The following is a 16,334-nucleotide window of genomic DNA, read 5'->3' as shown; positions in this document are numbered from 1 at the left end:
ACTATGTTGACCAGTCTGACCTCAGATTCTTGATGGTCCTGACCCAGCATATAAGTACTTGGATTTTACATGCACTCTACAATACCTAACTTTCTGTGTGTCTTTGGAGTTGTGTGGCTGTCATCCTAGACTCGGAGGCCCACTGGCCACTTACCCAGATGTGGCTGGGGTAGTTGTTCCATTTCTTCAGCCTTTCAGTTCCCAGCTCTTTTACAAGGAAGTTGTAGTTCCCACAAGAACCAAATCCTGCCATTATGGATTCTAGACCCAGACTAGGTAATAGGGCTAAGTCTAGCCAGGTTTGTGTGGGATAATGGCAGCAAAAAAGCACCCTACAAGTGCCAAGCTGCCATTGTCTCCTGCATTTCTTTTTGATGATGGTGGTAAAGAACGATACCATTCTCTGAAGAGTGGAGCAGCTCTTCCTAAGATAGTTTTGAAGCAAAGGCTACCTGATCTTGGGCGAGAAACACCCATGACAGGAACCTGTCTAGTTCCAGACTTTTTTTTTTTTTTTTTTTTAAATTAAGAAGGTGGCTGTGGTTGCCTCCTTACTCATCCCAAAGCAGCAAAAGCGATGGCGGCAGCAAACCTGCATCCTAGGAAAGGAGGCTGCGGCTTTTTTTTTTTCCAAGTGTGTACACACACCCCACCACACCAACAACCAAAACAAACGCAGTTGTTGCAAAGGGATTCCCAGAACCTGTTCGAGCGTGCGTGTCTGTGTGTGTACGCGTGCGCGTGTATGTGTGTGTCTGTCTGTCTGTCTGTGTGTACGCGCACGCGCGCGCACCCTCTTACATTTGCATACAGGCCCTGCCTCCGTGGAAGAGCCTGGCATGTATTTTGCATAAGGGGCACTTGAAACGTTGAGGGTGGCATGCAAATAAGGACTGGCTCGGATTGGCTAGGGTACAGCAGGTGCCGCGTCCGGATTGATCAAAGCCAGGTGGGCGGGTCTGTCGCGCAGGGCGACTCTCCCGGGAGGCGCGTGCCCCGGCTCAGTAGCGTTGGGGCTGGCGCGCGCGACGAATCTTAACGCTGCGCCGTCTGCAGGCGCTTCCGGGCCACCAGATTCCCTGCCTTCCACCCTGGCGCCCCCCAGCCCTGGCTCTCCGGCCGCTCTGCCCCGGGCATCCACGCCCTGCGGGCTCAGCGGATTCAGCGGGCTCAATCTACGCAGCACCTCCTCCATGTTGACCAAACCTCTGCAGGGGCTTCCTTCGCCCCCTGTGACCCCCACGCATCCTCCAGGTGAGCACAGCCTCCTGTGTCACAAGCAGGTTGGGTGGATTGGAATGATGGGTGCTGGTGTGGGGGCGAGTCACGGCTGGGATCAGAGTACACCGCCATCCTGACTTCCTTGCCTCCGCTTGCGTAGGAGGCAAGGATCGGGCAGCTTTCGAGGCCGAATACCGACTTGGCCCCCTCCTGGGTAAGGGAGGCTTTGGCACCGTCTTCGCGGGACACCGCGTCACGGATAGACGTCAGGTATCCCCTACAAGGGGTTCTGGGAGGGTCAGGTGTTTTGGCGAAGGGTGGTGGTGGGGTTTCAGGGACTGGGATGCCAGTTGCTCCAGTGGGGAGTCTGCGCTTGCAAATGTGTAGTAGAATCATAAGGAACAGGGTTGCTATGAGTGTGAGTTTGCGCGTTTGTCTGCAGTCCAGGTGTGTATGGGGGTGGGCAGGATTCAGGGCAAGAATTCTAGAAGACTGGTGGTTTCTACTAGGGAGGGGGGGCAGATCTTTAGGACTGCCCCCTCCAAGATCCATGGACTTGGTGTACGTGTGCGTGTGTGTCTGAGAAGGTGGGGATGTTTTAAAAGTAGGTGTTAAGTGTGGAGTCGTGAGAACAATCCAGATACAGAGTTGTTGTGCCCTGGAGATGGGTAAGATGATGGAGGAGGGCTTGCGACGTCAAAAAAAAAAAAAAAAACCAACTTCGAATTCGAATCTGGGGATGTGGGTCAATGGAAGATTATTTGTCCACCATTCACAAGTACCGAGTTCAAGAACCAACATCATCAAGGAGGGGCATGTAGGGAGACAATAAAAGCAAAAAGGGAAAAATGTACAACTCTGGATTTCAGGGGGTCTTGACACTTCCCTAACAAGAGCCCAGGCGTAAAGATGTTAGGTAAACTTGCTTTGGGGGACTTAAGTGCAGGGTGGGCATCCGAGCTCCAATGTGTGTGAGATGTATGGGAACTAGGAATACCCGAGTGGAAAGAGACTGGTTTGGGAAGAGGGTCTAGATTGGGAAGAGTCTGGGATTACCTGCTGCCCCCTTATCTCAGCCTTTTTTCTAGGTGGCCATCAAAGTAATCTCCCGGAACCGTGTGCTAGGCTGGTCCACCGTGGTGAGTGTCTTTGGTGTACGTCACGACCCATAGACTCCATCACCGAATGCACCCGCTGCTTTTTTCTAGGGGACATAGAAAACCTGGGCCCTAAAACCATGAGAACCCCACCAGCCTGTGATTCTTGCCTTCGTGTAATAGTTCTGATTTCCCCGCAATTCCCCCAGAGCCCTGGGTTCTCCTCCCAAACTCCTTTCTTATCCTTTCAAGCACTGCTTTTTGGGGCTGTTCACAGGACATGCTGGTGGGGAAGGAGGGGCCTAGGTCATTGGTTGTCATGGTGATGCTGGCTGCTTCTCTCCTGCCTCCCCGAGAACGCTAACGGACATCAGGGCGGGTCTGGGCAAATTGTAGGTAAGAGAGCTCCCCCTGGCGGACCCTTCAGGTAGTCTGTGCCGGCCGGTGGACTGAGAGGGAGGGTGAGCCTGCGCAGTAGCCAATCTTGCGTCTCCGTGAGAAAACCTGTCTGCGGCTGTGCAAGTTAGTGGGCCTGTAAAGGACCCCACCTGAGGCAACAAGACTCATGGCAGTCCCTGCCTGTTCCGGTCTGGGGCAGGGGCTCTTATGGACTTGTGCTGGTTGACTAGTGAGACTGACAAGATTAGCATTCGTTAAATGTTTACTCTGTGCCAGGACCTTTGCAATTATTCAGTGTAAACTGTTTTGGACAAATGAAAGTCAGAATTGGTGGTGCACATCTGTAATCCCAACATTCAAGAGGCTGGGTCACTAGGATTTCAGTGACTTTGAAGCCAGCCAGCTTGGGCTACGTGTCAAGGTTCTGTCTCAATCATGACAAAAATTTAAAAGCCAGAGGATACCTCTGCAGTGATTTAATAGGCACTTTGCAAAATACAACATAATTTCTTAAAATTAATTATATGCTAGACCCCTTCTACTAACTGCTCTGTCCTAACATCCTGAGTTCTGCTGTTTCCGAGGACTATTGATCCTTGAGATGTGCTAGTGAAAAGACTGACAAACGTATGCAATAATAGTATTTAATCTATTAATAGTATTAATTTAATAGTATTTAGTTCTTGCTAGACCTTTTTTTTCCTGTAAAGTACTTCCATTTACAAACATTTATTGAGTATCTAGTGTGCATAAAAACTGTCCTGGTCTTGATGAGCAAGATAGTTAGTTATGAAGAGGGACTTACGTTAGAAAATGCTTTGAAGGTCAGGCATGGTGGGGCACACTTTACTCCTGGGAGTAGAGGCAGATGGATCTCTTGAGTCCCAGTCCAGCCTGGTCTATGTAGAGATCTGGTCTCAGACTCCCTCCCCCATCAAAACAGATGAGAACACTTTATTTTATCCAAATATTTACTGACCTACTAAACAAACCAGATGTGTGTGGTCTCTTGATTTCACTCTCTGGTGGACTTGAGCCTTTTAAGAGGATACTAGGGTGGAGGGAGGGGAGCCCAACTAAAATCAGTGCTTTGAAAATAAACTTTGCTATGTTGCAACAGGGCTACAGACCTAACACTTGCCTCCTCCTTCTTTCTTTTTACTTCCTACCCCGCAGTCAGATTCAGTCACCTGCCCACTGGAGGTGGCACTGCTGTGGAAGGTGGGTGAAGGTAACGGCCATCCGGGTGTGATACGCCTGCTTGACTGGTTTGAGACACCAGAAGGCTTCATGTTGGTCCTGGAGCGGCCTATGCCTGCCCAGGACCTCTTCGACTACATCACAGAGAAGGGTCCCCTGGGTGATAGCTGTAGCCGCAGCTTCTTTACCCAAGTAGTGGCGGCTGTCCAGCACTGCCACGCCCGCGGAGTTGTCCATCGTGATATCAAGGATGAGAACATTCTGATAGACCTGTGCCGGGGTTCTATTAAACTCATTGATTTTGGTTCTGGTGCCCTGCTTCATGATGAACCATACACGGACTTTGATGGTAAGACTTCTTCCCTATAGTTTATGGTGGGAGTGATGTTTTTAATCATTAATTCTTCTGGCTTTTGAGCTTTAGAATTGGGTTATCCTTGTAACATTTGACCCATGCCATACACATTAAGGTTCTTGAATTCTAACACTACATTCCCAAGCCCAGAACCCCAATAAAGTTGCCTTATAAGAGTTTCTTAACCTTCTGGGCTTAGTGTGGGGGTGGGATTGTGTTTTTTTGTTTTTTTCTTTTAAGATTTTTTTAATTATATGTACACTGTAGCTATCTTCAGACACACCATAAGAGGGCATCAGATCTCATTACAGATGGTTGTGAGCCACCACGTGGTTGCTAGGATTTGAACTCAGGACCTCTGGAAGGGCAGTCAGTGCTCTTAACCACTGAGCCATCTCTCCAGCTGTTAAACTTGAAGTGCTAATGCTCTAGCCAGTGGATACCCTCCTCTTTAATTTACAGTTCATGCTTCTAGGGACACAGGGGTTGAGGAAGGGTATCACCAGATGAGGATCTAATTCTTGGCTTGTGTGCAGGGACAAGAGTGTACAGCCCTCCAGAGTGGATCTCTCGACACCAGTACCATGCCCTTCCAGCTACCGTCTGGTCACTAGGTGTCCTACTCTATGACATGGTCTGTGGGGACATTCCTTTTGAGAGAGACCAGGAGATTCTGGAGGCTGAGCTCCACTTCCCTGCTCATGTCTCCCCAGGTGAGGCCTGTCACCCACCCCAGTCCAACTGGTTTCATTTTTCCTGGTTCTGGGTACCCCTTGCTGACTTCTAATTTCCCCTGTGCTTCTTGACCCCACAGATTGCTGTGCCCTAATCCGCCGGTGCCTGGCCCCTAAACCCTGCTCCCGACCCTCACTGGAGGAGATTCTACTGGACCCCTGGATGCAAACACCAGCTGAAGAAAAACCTATCAACCCCTCCAAAGGAAGCCCTACCCCCTTGCCCTGGTCCCTGCTTCCCTAGACCCAGCCAGGCTCTCTGGTTGGAATCCCATGGTCATGATACAGGGATAGATGGACATCTGTTGACCTGGTTATACAGGTTGTTAAAAATCCAGTATTACTAAGGTCAGGGAATAGGGATCAGGGGTTAGAAGATAGCCAAGTCTGCCCAGTTCCTATCCCAGTCCTGGGAAGGAGCTCTCCTCCCAGAACCTGTGGTCCCTAATTTGGGAGGGGGAGTTACTTGTTTCTTGTTCTGTTAAGGATGTTTATTTGGTTGGATTCCTTCCCTTCTGGGCCCTAAGATTCTTACACTCACATTGTAGTCCCTACACTGGCACCTCCTATACTACTACCACAAACTTAGACACTTAGTTCAAATGCTCTCACTTGGGCAAGGGTGCTTTCCTTAAAATTACTCCCCACCCCCAGCAGCTCTTTAGCAAAAGGGCCTTCCCCTGGGATCTCATTCAGTTGCTGCTTGCCTGCCTTAGCCCAGAAGTGATTATTCTGGGGAGGTAATGCCCCATTAATTAATTAGTATCCCAGTGCTTTATTTTTCTTTTTTTTTTTCTTCCTTTGTTTGGTGAGGGGACCCTACTGTTATCCCAAGTGCTCTTATTCTGGTGAGAAGAACCTTGCTTCCATAATTTGGGAAGGAATGGGAGATGGACATCACCGGACACCACCAGAGACTAGGATGGGATGGATGGTTTTTGGGGGGATGAGATGGAGGAAATAAGTCTTACTGTTCTCCTGGGGTCCCCCCTCTCCAACTTTTGCTGCCTCCTCCTGACCAGGATCATCCAGTGGTTGAAATGTAAATAGTTGTACACTGGAGGTGGAGAACGACGAGTGTGCCCTCCTGTCCCTTCTCCCTCTGCCTGGATTATTTAAAAAGCCATGTGTGGAAACCTATTTAATAAATAATGAAGTCATGAGTGGATGGACATTTATAGAGGTAGACATTAGTGAAGCATGGACTGGATGAGTTTAGGATGTAGCTGGAGAAAAAAAAAAAAAACTCTTGGGGGGTGCACAGAGGGTTCCTGTCTTACTGTCTTCATTTTTAGGTAGGGTCTTTTGAGGCCCATGCTAACCCCAAGCTTGAAGTACTGGGATTTGCTTCCACAGAAATTCCGAGCTAAATCTCAGGCTCCAAGTAGAATTTTTTTTTGAAACAAATATAATATATTTTTAAAAGATACCCGTCCAAGGGATGCAGGAGGCCAGAGCAGAGAAAAGGTTTTTCTCCAAGTAGAATCTTATTAGGACTTTCTGTTTAGCTTTTGGCCATTTAATTTTGTCTCTGCCTTTCACGGTTCTCCTTTGCATCTTCCTCATCTCACCTCCTTAATTTCTCTAGTCCTGACAATTGTCCTGAAGTCTGCCCTTCATTCTCTTATATTATGATCACAATCTCTGTCTGCTCTGGTTCATTAGTCCCTCCTTCTCGAAAGTCACGTTCCTCACAGTTGGCCTCTTGCCCTTAGAGGGCGGGACCAGGCTGGGAAGGGAATAAAACTGGTTCTGACGCGAGAAGGGTGCTATCTGGGGTTTCCAATAAGAAGCCGAGATTGCGGAGCAAGGGAACCAATGAAATCTAAGATGGTTTGGACAGGTGGTTATGGTCAGGGTCAGTGAGGCGGGCGGACCAGAGATGGGGGCTGGATCTAGCTAGAGTCACGAGCATGCAAAAAAAAAAAATGTAGGTGACTGTCGCTTTGGGTCTCCGCTTTTGATGGAATCTGGGAACCCTAAACCACCATTTTAGAATCAGGCTGGGAGCCGACTAAGCACCGCCTTCCCGCCTAACGCCCCGCCCCTCACACCGGAGGTCCGGAAACGGACGTGATGGATACGGAAGTAGCCTGCTGTTGCCGAGGGGACGGGACGGGCAGATGCCAACATGGCAGCGGTTGGGGTTGGCGGATCTGCCGCTGCGGCCGGGGCAGGGGCCGTGTCCGCAGGCGCACTGGAACCTGGATCCGCTACAGCGGGTGAGGTGGCCTGAAACAGGAGTTGGCTGGGCGGAGGTCGGGATCCGTGACGGTGGGATGAACCTAGACTGAAGTGACAGCTCATCTCGTGTGAATGGACCTACGTGTTAGTGTGTACTTGCGTGGTGGGAAAAAGGAAGGAGAGAATGGACCATTGTATGTTGCAAGTGGAAATTGGTTGTTCTCTGGGTGAGTGTGTCCCTGGATTTGCAAATAAAGACAATTGTGAATGTGTGGGGTATTTCATTTTGAGGAGGGTAAGAACACTTGAGAATGTTCGGAGTGGGGTGGTAATCCATAATTGTAAAAGGAAAAAAATAGTTTGAGGCTGGAGTTTTTCCTTATAGAAGGGAGATACGATTCTTAGGGTGGTGGCTTTTTATAAAGGGACCTTATAAATTGTCAGGGTGGGGCACATCCTTGTATGACTAGTGGATCCATTTTGAGCACGAAGCTGTCCTTCATTACATGGAGAGAATGTTCTGGGGATGTTTCTTCCAAATGGAGATAGTTCTATTTGTGTTGAAGTGGGAGGGTTCCTTCCTTGTAGGTCAGAACATTCTGAAGGAGCCAAGTGCTTCTATATGACAGAGAGAGCTCATTGTCAATGTGGATAGAACAAAGAATAATTCATTGGCTGGGAGTAGGGCATAAAGCAGAGGGAGGACAGACCATATGCAGTAGGGGAGTATTTGCATACCTAATTAATCAGACCATTGGGGTAATTATATGCGATGGGAAATAGAACAAACCTCTGGAGGTGAACATCTTGAACAATTATCCCATTCATTCTGTTGTAACATTATTTCACTTATGGGACAGTCCTGCAAGTAGAAGCATCGCTTCATAGAAATCCTCAATTTGATCATCCACAAAACGGACTTTTTCCTAGTACCTTCAGAGATCAAGTGATGGGAAGCCATGTAAATCTGTTAGTACAGTGCTAGGCATGCTGTAAGTATTCAATAAGTATTGGGAGTGCTGTCTGAGAAAGTAGCTTCCCCTGGGGAGGGAGAAGCAAAGATATGTGTCCAGAGCCTGCCCTGGTTATTTCCTCACACTAAGGATTTCAGATTAAGAGCTAGCCATACTGGGGCCCACCTTTCCATCTTGCCCCTTTCTTTGCCAGTAGCTCACGGTGTGGAGACAGGTACAGATCAGACTCTCATAGAGTCAGGATGGGCAGGCAGAGGAAGTCCCAAGGGCCAGAAGGTTTTTTGATTGAGAAAAGAATGAGGTGGGTGGCCATATACCCCAGCAACCTCTGACTGCATCCTTCTATGTTCCTTCTCCCTGCAGCTCACCGGCGCCTCAAGTATATATCCTTAGCTGTGCTGGTGGTCCAGAATGCCTCCCTCATCCTCAGTATCCGCTACGCTCGCACACTGCCCGGGGACCGCTTCTTTGCCACCACTGCTGTGGTCATGGCTGAAGTGCTCAAAGGTCTCACCTGTCTCTTGCTGCTCTTCGCACAAAAGAGGGGTATGAGTCACGAACGGGGTTGTTTGGTGGGGCTCCCTAAGTTAAGGGTGTAAGCACCCCTGGAATGTTTGCTGGGGGAATAGGCTGGTGTGTCTGAAAAGGCTTGGGGAGCATGAGAGAACATCTAAGCTTTCTGGCCACTGTAGCTGTGTGAGGTTTCATCTCCACTTGTATATTCTTTATACCCAAAAAACTACAGTAGTGAGATAGTCTGCCCACAAAGCAACAGATTTAATAATCCCCCCTCTCTGTCTGTCTGTCTGTCTGTCTGTCTCTCTCATATACACACACACACACACACATACAACACTCAGAAAGAATAATAAAATAGTAAAAATGTGCTTCTATACATTACCCAGGTTCACATTTATCAACTCTTGGTCATAAAACCATGTCAGTGGCTAGCTGCTCACTGCTAATCTATATATTTTTCCATAGCTGCATCTTTATAGTACCAGCTGGGTGTATTGTCACGTACCTTCTATGTTTGTTTTTCAAGGCAGGGTTTTTCTGTGTAGCCCTGGTTTTCCTGGAATTCACCCTGCAGAGCAGGTTGGTCTTGAACTCATAAGGATCTGCCTACCTCTGCCTCCCAAGTATTGGGATCAAAGATGTGCACACCCCCACCTGGCTATGGCATGTACTTGTAAGTTTGACTGTTCAACATGCTTATGCAGAGGATCAGTCAGTTCTATGAATTCAAGGTTATCTTGAGTAACATTCTAATGCTCCATTTCAAAACAAGAAAAAGTAAGCAATAAGTAAAGGAAAGAATAATGCCTAGAGTTGGGGTGTAGCTTCATGACAGAGTGCTTGCCTAGTGTATATAAAACTCTGGCTTTGATATCCACCTCCACATAAACCAGTTGTGATAAATGCCTATAAGCTGAGGCAGAGGAATCAGAAGTTCAAGGTCATCGTTGGCTGCAAAGTAAGATCAGGGACAGCCTGAACTATCTGGAATTCTATCTCAAAAAAAAAAGGCAAGTATAATAAGAATCATACATGGAAAAATAAACAATAAAACTGGATGTAGTGGTTCAGACCTGTAATTCCAGCACATAAGAGGCAGAAGGATCCGTCATAGGTTCCAAGGCTTCCTGGGCTAAAGCAAGACCCTGGCTCAAAATAAAACAAACAAATAAAAATTCCCCAAACCACCAAAGGACAAAAAAGGAAAGCCAGACCCGCAGGCCTATAATCCTGGCTCCCTGAGAAGCTGAGGCAAGAAGATCATAAGTTCAACACTAGACTGGTCAGCTTTGTAAGACCCAGTCTCAAAAGAAAACATAGGATGGGCAAGATAGTTCAGCAGATAAAAGCTCTTGCCATGCCAACCTGAGAATGTGAGCCCTATCTGTCAGAGTGCGTGATAGAAGGAGAGAAATTATTTCAGCCTCTTAGTTGTCCTTTGACTTCCACACTTGCACCATGGAATGTACACGCCCATATCCACACACATGCATCACACACAACACAAAGAAAGTACTGGAAATGTAGCTGGACTATAGAGTACTTCTCTAAGTTGTTCAGGGCTGTAGGTTCAATCCTGTCTTGCGAGCGCACACACACACATACACACCAGTAGTGGCTGGGAAGATGGCTTCATAGGTAAAATGCTTGCTGTACATGAGTGAAGATATGGTTTTAAGCCCAGAACCCCCCATCAGAACCAGGCTTGGGGGCATGTATCTAATCAGTTCAGGGACAGGGAAACGGTGGGCAGGCAGGTGACTGGGGACAGGCAATCCCGTGGGCTCACTAACCAGCCAGTCTAGCAGAAATATACAGCCCTGTTGCAAACAAAAGGTGGAGCCAGACTGTGATGGCTCATCCCTTTGACCCTAGCACTTGGGAAGCAGAGGCAGGTAGAGTACAGAGCTAGTTCTAGGACAGTCAGTGCTACCTTCAGAGAAACCTGTCTCAAAGAGGGAGTGGGAGGAAAGAGAAGAAAAGAAAGGTGGAGGTGGATCAGTAGGTAAAAATGCAGTCTGCTCTTCCAGAGACTGAATTCCTAGTACCTATATCATGAGGCTCACTCACAACCTTCTATAATTCCAGTTCCAGGGGATCCAGTGCATCTGGCCTACATAGACACTGCTCACACATGTATTTAGACACATATGTGCACATATTTTTTTTAAAAAATAACTAAAAAATAAAATAAGGTAGGGCTTGAGAGATGGTTCAACTGTTAAAAGCATTGGCTGCTCTTCCATAAGTTTCAGTCTATTTCCGGCAACCACATGGTGGCACACATTTGTAGCCCCAGTTCCAGGGAACCTGAATCCTCTTCCAGCCTCTTAGGGCAATGCACACATGTGATACACAGTTATGCATGCACACATGTATACATACATGCACAAACACTCATTTGCATTAAAATAAACCTTAAGGTAAAGAGTGATAGCAAAGACATCCAACATCAGCCACTGTCTTCCATGTGAACCAGCCCAGGCTCCACAGAGAGACCCTCTTGAGAAGAAAGACATCATTCATCCATAAGGCAGGGGCAGCTTCTTTTTTAATTTTCTAATTAATTTATTTTATGTATATGAGTACTCTGCTGCTGTCTTCAGACACACCAGAAGAGGACATCGGATCTCATTGCAGATGGTTATGAGCCACCATGTGGTTGCTGGGATTTGAACTCAGGACCTCTGGAAGAGCAGTCAGAGCTCTTAACTACTGAGCCACCTCTCCAGCCCTGGGGCAGCTTCTTAATGTGTCTAGGACTGAGAAAAAGAAGTCTGAGTGGGCAATGGACCATTAAGGCCTAGGGATGTCTAAAAGACTTATATTGGATGTGTGTCTCAGTGGTGTGTCAGGCCCTATGTACCACCACAAACAGACCGAACTATATCCCCATTCCTTTTTGTAGCCATTGAGTATCAAAAAGGTTTTTTTTTTTTTTTTAAAAAAGACAAGGTCTTACTCTGTAGTGTTGGCTATCCTAGAATTCGATATGTAAAGTAGGCTGGCCTCAAACTAGTGAAGATTCACCTGCCTCTGCCTCCCGAGTGATGGAATAAAAGGCTTGCATCACCATGCCGGGCAGCTCAGAAAGCTTTGGCTTTGTTACACTGTAGGAGACACTGCTTGGAAGCTAGCAGGCAGAGGAGGGGAGCTTAGATAGTGCAGTGGTGGTGGAGGTTGAGACTGGGCAATGGACAGAGGAGCCATGCCTGGTTCCAAGCTTCAGCAGAGCGTCCTCCCACCCAGGTAATGTGAAGCACCTGGTTCTCTTCCTCCATGAGGCCGTCCTGGTGCAATATGTGGACACACTCAAGCTCGCCGTCCCCTCTCTCATCTATACCCTGCAGAATAACCTCCAGTATGTCGCCATCACCAACCTGCCAGCTGCCACTTTCCAGGTGAGCCTCCAGCCAGGCATAGCCCTGGGGATCTAGGAGAGGGGGGCTATAGATGGAAGGAGGGAAGCAGCCTGCAAAGAACAGGTGCTATGTCACTTTCAGAATAGTCTTGAAACTCCCTTAAATTTGGTTTGTTTATATGTCGAAACTGAAAAGAGAGATGCTTTGATAGCTGAGATTATACCTGGGGCCGGACATGTTGGCATATACCTGCAAATCCAGTACCCAGGAGGCTGAAGCAGAAGGACTTATGGTTCAAGGATAGATTGGACTACATAAAGAAACTATTTCTTGCGGTTCAGCAGTTAAGAATACTGGCTGTTCTTCTACAGGAACCGGGTTTGATTCCCATCACCCACATGGCAGCTTACAACCAACCATAGCTCCATTTTCAGAGGATTTCTCCCTCTAAAGGCACTTAGGCATACATATGATGCACAGACATACATGTTAGCAGAGCACCAATACACTGAGCGGGGTGGCATATGCATTATGTATGTATTTAAACATATATATCTCAAAGAAATAAATACCTGGAAAGAGTCCTTGAATGCTTATTGATAAGTCTGAGGCATTTGTGGATAGTTTTGTAATCATACAAGGATGATTAAAGAGTCTAGATTCTAAGCCAGGCATGGTGGTCTGCGACTTTAGTCCTAGCACTCTGGGGAGGCAGAGGTTAGCAGATCTCTGTGAGTTTGGGGTCAGCCTCTGGTCTACAGAGTTCCAGGACACCCAAGGCTACACATAGAAACCCTGTCTTAAAAAAACAAACAAGCAAGCAAACAAATAAATGCCTCTGGGCAACAAGCTTGCCCAGGTTCAAATCCCCGTGTTACAGCTTTCAGGCGGCTGTGTGAGATTGGGGTCAGGCACTTACCTTTCTGTGTCTTTATTTGCTTCTCTTCTTGTTTTATTTCATTTTGTTTTCTTTGAGACAAGGTCTCATGTAACCCAGGCTGGCCCTGAACTTGTTGTGTAACAGATGATGAGTTCATCTGTGGTCCTCTGCCTCGACCACTTAAGTTTCGGGGTTCAAGTGTGGCCCTGTGCCTTGTTTATGAGGTGCTAGGCACTTGGTGCCTGCTAAGCTATATCTTCAGCTTTTATTTGTTTGTTTTTTGAGACAGGCTCTTGCTATGTGGGTCAATCTGGCCTTGAACTTATAGTTCAACTCCTAAGTGCTGTGATTTCTGTCATGTGCCACCATCCCTAGCTTTCTCATCTGTGAATTGCAGATTACAATGGTGTCCAGTTCCGTGGTAGCTGTGAAGGTTAAATGTAAAAATTCTGATACAGTGCCCAGATGCATGCTGGGTACATACATAGTAACCTGTGAATATGTTCTGGCTTTGTTATGGTTGAGTCATTTGTATGATACAAAGCTTTATATTTAGTCGTTGCCTACTTGGAGGTGTTTTATATACACCAGCCTTATTTTGCAGAGATGATGCCAGGTCTCAGGAGGGATAAGTGATTTGTCCTTATCACGGCTAGGAAAAAGGGATTGGGTCATAGATTTGGCTGTGGCTTGGCACTTCTTGGCACTGCTACCTTTTTGTACAACCTGAGTAGTTCTTTTTTGGCATGATTTCTAGCCCAGACTCCATATAACCAAGGATGACTTTGAATTTCTGATCCTCCTGGGATTACATGTGGATGCCACTATGCCTGGGTTACATGGTGCTGGAAATGGAATCCAGCAGTCTGTGCATGCTGTGAGCTCTTCAGCAATTGAGCTACATCCCTTAGTCACGTGGAAGGGTCTTTAGGAACTAGTTAGCCACAGGTTACTCAGTGGTCAGTGGCTAGTTTGTTTTATTTTCATGTGCCCCACCTTATCCTTTTCATTGTTCCCAGAGGCCCACAGTGGGTGCTGTCCCAAACCCCTTGCACTCTCTAGGAGTTGGGACCGGCCCTCAGTGCCTTCCACATGTGACTTGCAGGTGACGTATCAGCTGAAGATCCTGACTACAGCACTGTTCTCTGTGCTCATGTTGAATCGAAGCCTCTCACGCCTGCAGTGGGCCTCCCTGCTACTGCTCTTCACCGGTGTCGCCATTGTCCAGGCACAGCAAGCTGGTGGCAGTGGCCCACGGCCACTGGATCAGAACCCGGGGGCGGGCTTAGCAGCTGTTGTGGCCTCCTGTCTCTCCTCAGGCTTCGCTGGTGTCTACTTTGAGAAGATCCTCAAAGGCAGCTCAGGTTCTGTGTGGCTGCGTAACCTACAGCTCGGCCTCTTTGGCACGGCGCTGGGCCTGGTGGGGCTCTGGTGGGCTGAGGGCACTGCCGTGGCCAGTCAAGGCTTCTTCTTTGGGTACACACCTGCTGTCTGGGGTGTAGTACTAAACCAAGCCTTTGGTGGGCTCCTGGTGGCTGTTGTTGTCAAGTATGCTGACAACATCCTCAAGGGCTTTGCCACCTCCCTGTCCATTGTGCTGTCCACTGTTGCCTCCATCCGCCTCTTTGGCTTCCACCTGGACCCATTATTTGCCCTGGGCGCTGGGCTCGTCATTGGTGCCGTCTACCTCTACAGCCTTCCCCGAGGTGCAGTCAAAGCCATTGCCTCTGCCTCTGCCTCTGCCTCCGGGCCCTGCATTCACCAGCAGCCTCCTGGGCAGCCACCACCGCCCCAGCTGTCTTCTCGAGGAGACCTCATCACGGAGCCCTTTCTGCCAAAGTCAGTGCTGGTGAAGTGAGAGCTGGTGGTGGTTGGGGAAACAGGGCAGGGGGTTGGGGTTGAGGGGATTGGGCTTCTGCAGGTCCAAAGTTGTTGCCAGGGCCTGACTCTTGTGGGGGTTGGAGGTTTTTTTTTTCTCCCATACTTCTAGAGGGATATGGAACTAGGGCTGAATGTCACGTGAACGCTTTCTGATAGATGGATTCCCCTCTCCTGAAGGAGCTTTTTAGAGCTGCTTCCTCTGCCTCGGGCTAACCTCTTTGGGAACAGGGTTGGGGTACTGCAATTCCAGGCCTCTCCCCCACGACCCTCTGCTGGAGATGTCCTGTCTCACACGCCTGGGGCAGTTCATCCCAGCCATCCTGCTGACTGGACAAAAGCCCTGCAGCTCTTCAGTAACGACTAATTGACTGCTCGTGGGGTTCCATTTCCTATTGTATGAGGCCTTCTCTCCTGCACCATCACCCTGGATCATGACAACAGCTTGGTCTCTGATGTGGCTTTGGGGCAGTTTCTCTGGTACAGAGACCCTTGAAGATCAATCAGCCTGTTGTAAGTGCCCAGAATGAGGAGAGAGGCACAAGCTGAGATTTCATATCAGCTCATCTTGGGGAGGGTGCCATCAGTGCCATTGGCTTACCAATAGTTTGGGGATTCGTGATATAATCAGATCAATGATCCAGAGTGTTTGGAAAACGGGGAGGGGCGGTCCTTGAAGTGGCTGAATCTCATGTAATTGAAGAGACAGAGGTGGAGGATTATCTTCAGAAACGTCCAAAGAGGAAAAATAAAGCTGCCAGTCCTGCTCTTGCAGCTCCATTGGCCGTTTAAAACACCCGTATTTCATGGTGGCTGTCAGAATTGATGAAACATGGAACCTGCACCCCTGCACTTCCCAAAGCTTATTAACCCCTTAACTGTATCCCAGATGTGTGTGTGTGTGTGTGTGTGTGTGCGCGCGCGCGTGTGGATGTGTGTGGATGTGTGCACGCACGCATAAGTGCACGCATGGAAGGTGCCTGGGCTGTCTTTGCTATATGTAAATAGGGCCATTGGATCTTTATTTTTGATTAATTTGCTCTGATTTTTTTTTGGTTTGTTTTTTAAGGAACTGTAATGAACAAATGTCAGGATACCCAATGCCAAATAAAGACGATGTATTTATTTAGTCCACGTGTAGCTTTCTGACCCAGGGGCCTGCTTTTTCCACACAAGCACCATTACTAACTCCAGGATTACTAGCTTACTACCAGCCACCCTCGCTTGCTCGGAAAACCCACCCACCAGCCCACCCCAGCTTTCTGTGTTTCTCTTTCCTTCCCATTTTCACCACAGGTTGCTCACCAAGGTGAAGGGGTCGTAGCTGCTGGAACTGAAGACGCTGGCCTGCCTTCGTTCTCCCTTCTTGCCCTGGCCCAGCTGGGACTAAACTCTTATCAGTATTAGGGGTAGGGTGAGGTAGACATGGGAACTCCCTGTCCCCACCAACCCTGCCCCACATAGGGCTGACATGACTAACCTCTGTTAATGGGCCCATCTCAACTCCTGCTATCTTTACAGTATTTCTTAG

At 48.2% G+C, this 16,334-nt stretch overlaps 2 protein-coding genes across 6 annotated transcripts; both read left to right on the top strand.

Moving 5' to 3' along the window:
• Window positions 1-1,104: 1,104 nt before the first annotated feature.
• Window positions 1,105-5,250, top strand: PIM2 (Pim-2 proto-oncogene, serine/threonine kinase; the record flags this gene model as incomplete). The annotated part of the gene is made up of 6 exons (XM_080909752.1): window positions 1,105-1,254; window positions 1,382-1,491; window positions 2,310-2,360; window positions 3,894-4,266; window positions 4,809-4,985; window positions 5,087-5,250. Exons 1-6 carry the CDS (start codon window positions 1,194-1,196, stop codon window positions 5,248-5,250), a joined length of 936 nt encoding a protein of 311 aa, XP_080765878.1. The 5' UTR covers window positions 1,105-1,193.
• Window positions 5,251-7,118: 1,868 nt separating this feature from the next.
• On the top strand, window positions 7,119-16,307 carry SLC35A2 (solute carrier family 35 member A2; the record flags this gene model as incomplete). Of its 5 annotated transcripts, none has more annotated exons than XR_013974875.1 (5): window positions 7,119-7,228; window positions 8,528-8,710; window positions 11,933-12,084; window positions 14,031-15,316; window positions 16,100-16,178. XR_013974875.1 is itself a non-coding variant. In XM_080909625.1 (5 exons), the coding sequence occupies exons 1-5, from the start codon at window positions 7,138-7,140 to the stop codon at window positions 16,208-16,210; spliced, it is 681 nt and encodes a 226-aa protein (XP_080765751.1). In that variant the 5' UTR covers window positions 7,119-7,137. The 5 variants fall into 5 exon arrangements, 4 of the variants coding, with proteins under 4 accessions (XP_080765751.1, XP_080765749.1, XP_080765748.1 ...); XM_080909625.1 differs by having other exon boundaries at window positions 14,621-14,764; window positions 16,100-16,307; XM_080909623.1 differs by having other exon boundaries at window positions 8,528-8,671; window positions 14,031-14,764; window positions 16,100-16,266.
• Window positions 16,308-16,334: the final 27 nt, after the last annotated feature.

Source organism: Micromys minutus (genome assembly GCF_963924665.1).
Source record: "Micromys minutus genome assembly, chromosome: X".
Classification (NCBI taxonomy): Eukaryota; Metazoa; Chordata; class Mammalia; order Rodentia; family Muridae; genus Micromys; species Micromys minutus.
Note: the sequence above shows the minus strand (reverse complement) of the source record. Positions and strands in the feature narration are given on the sequence as shown.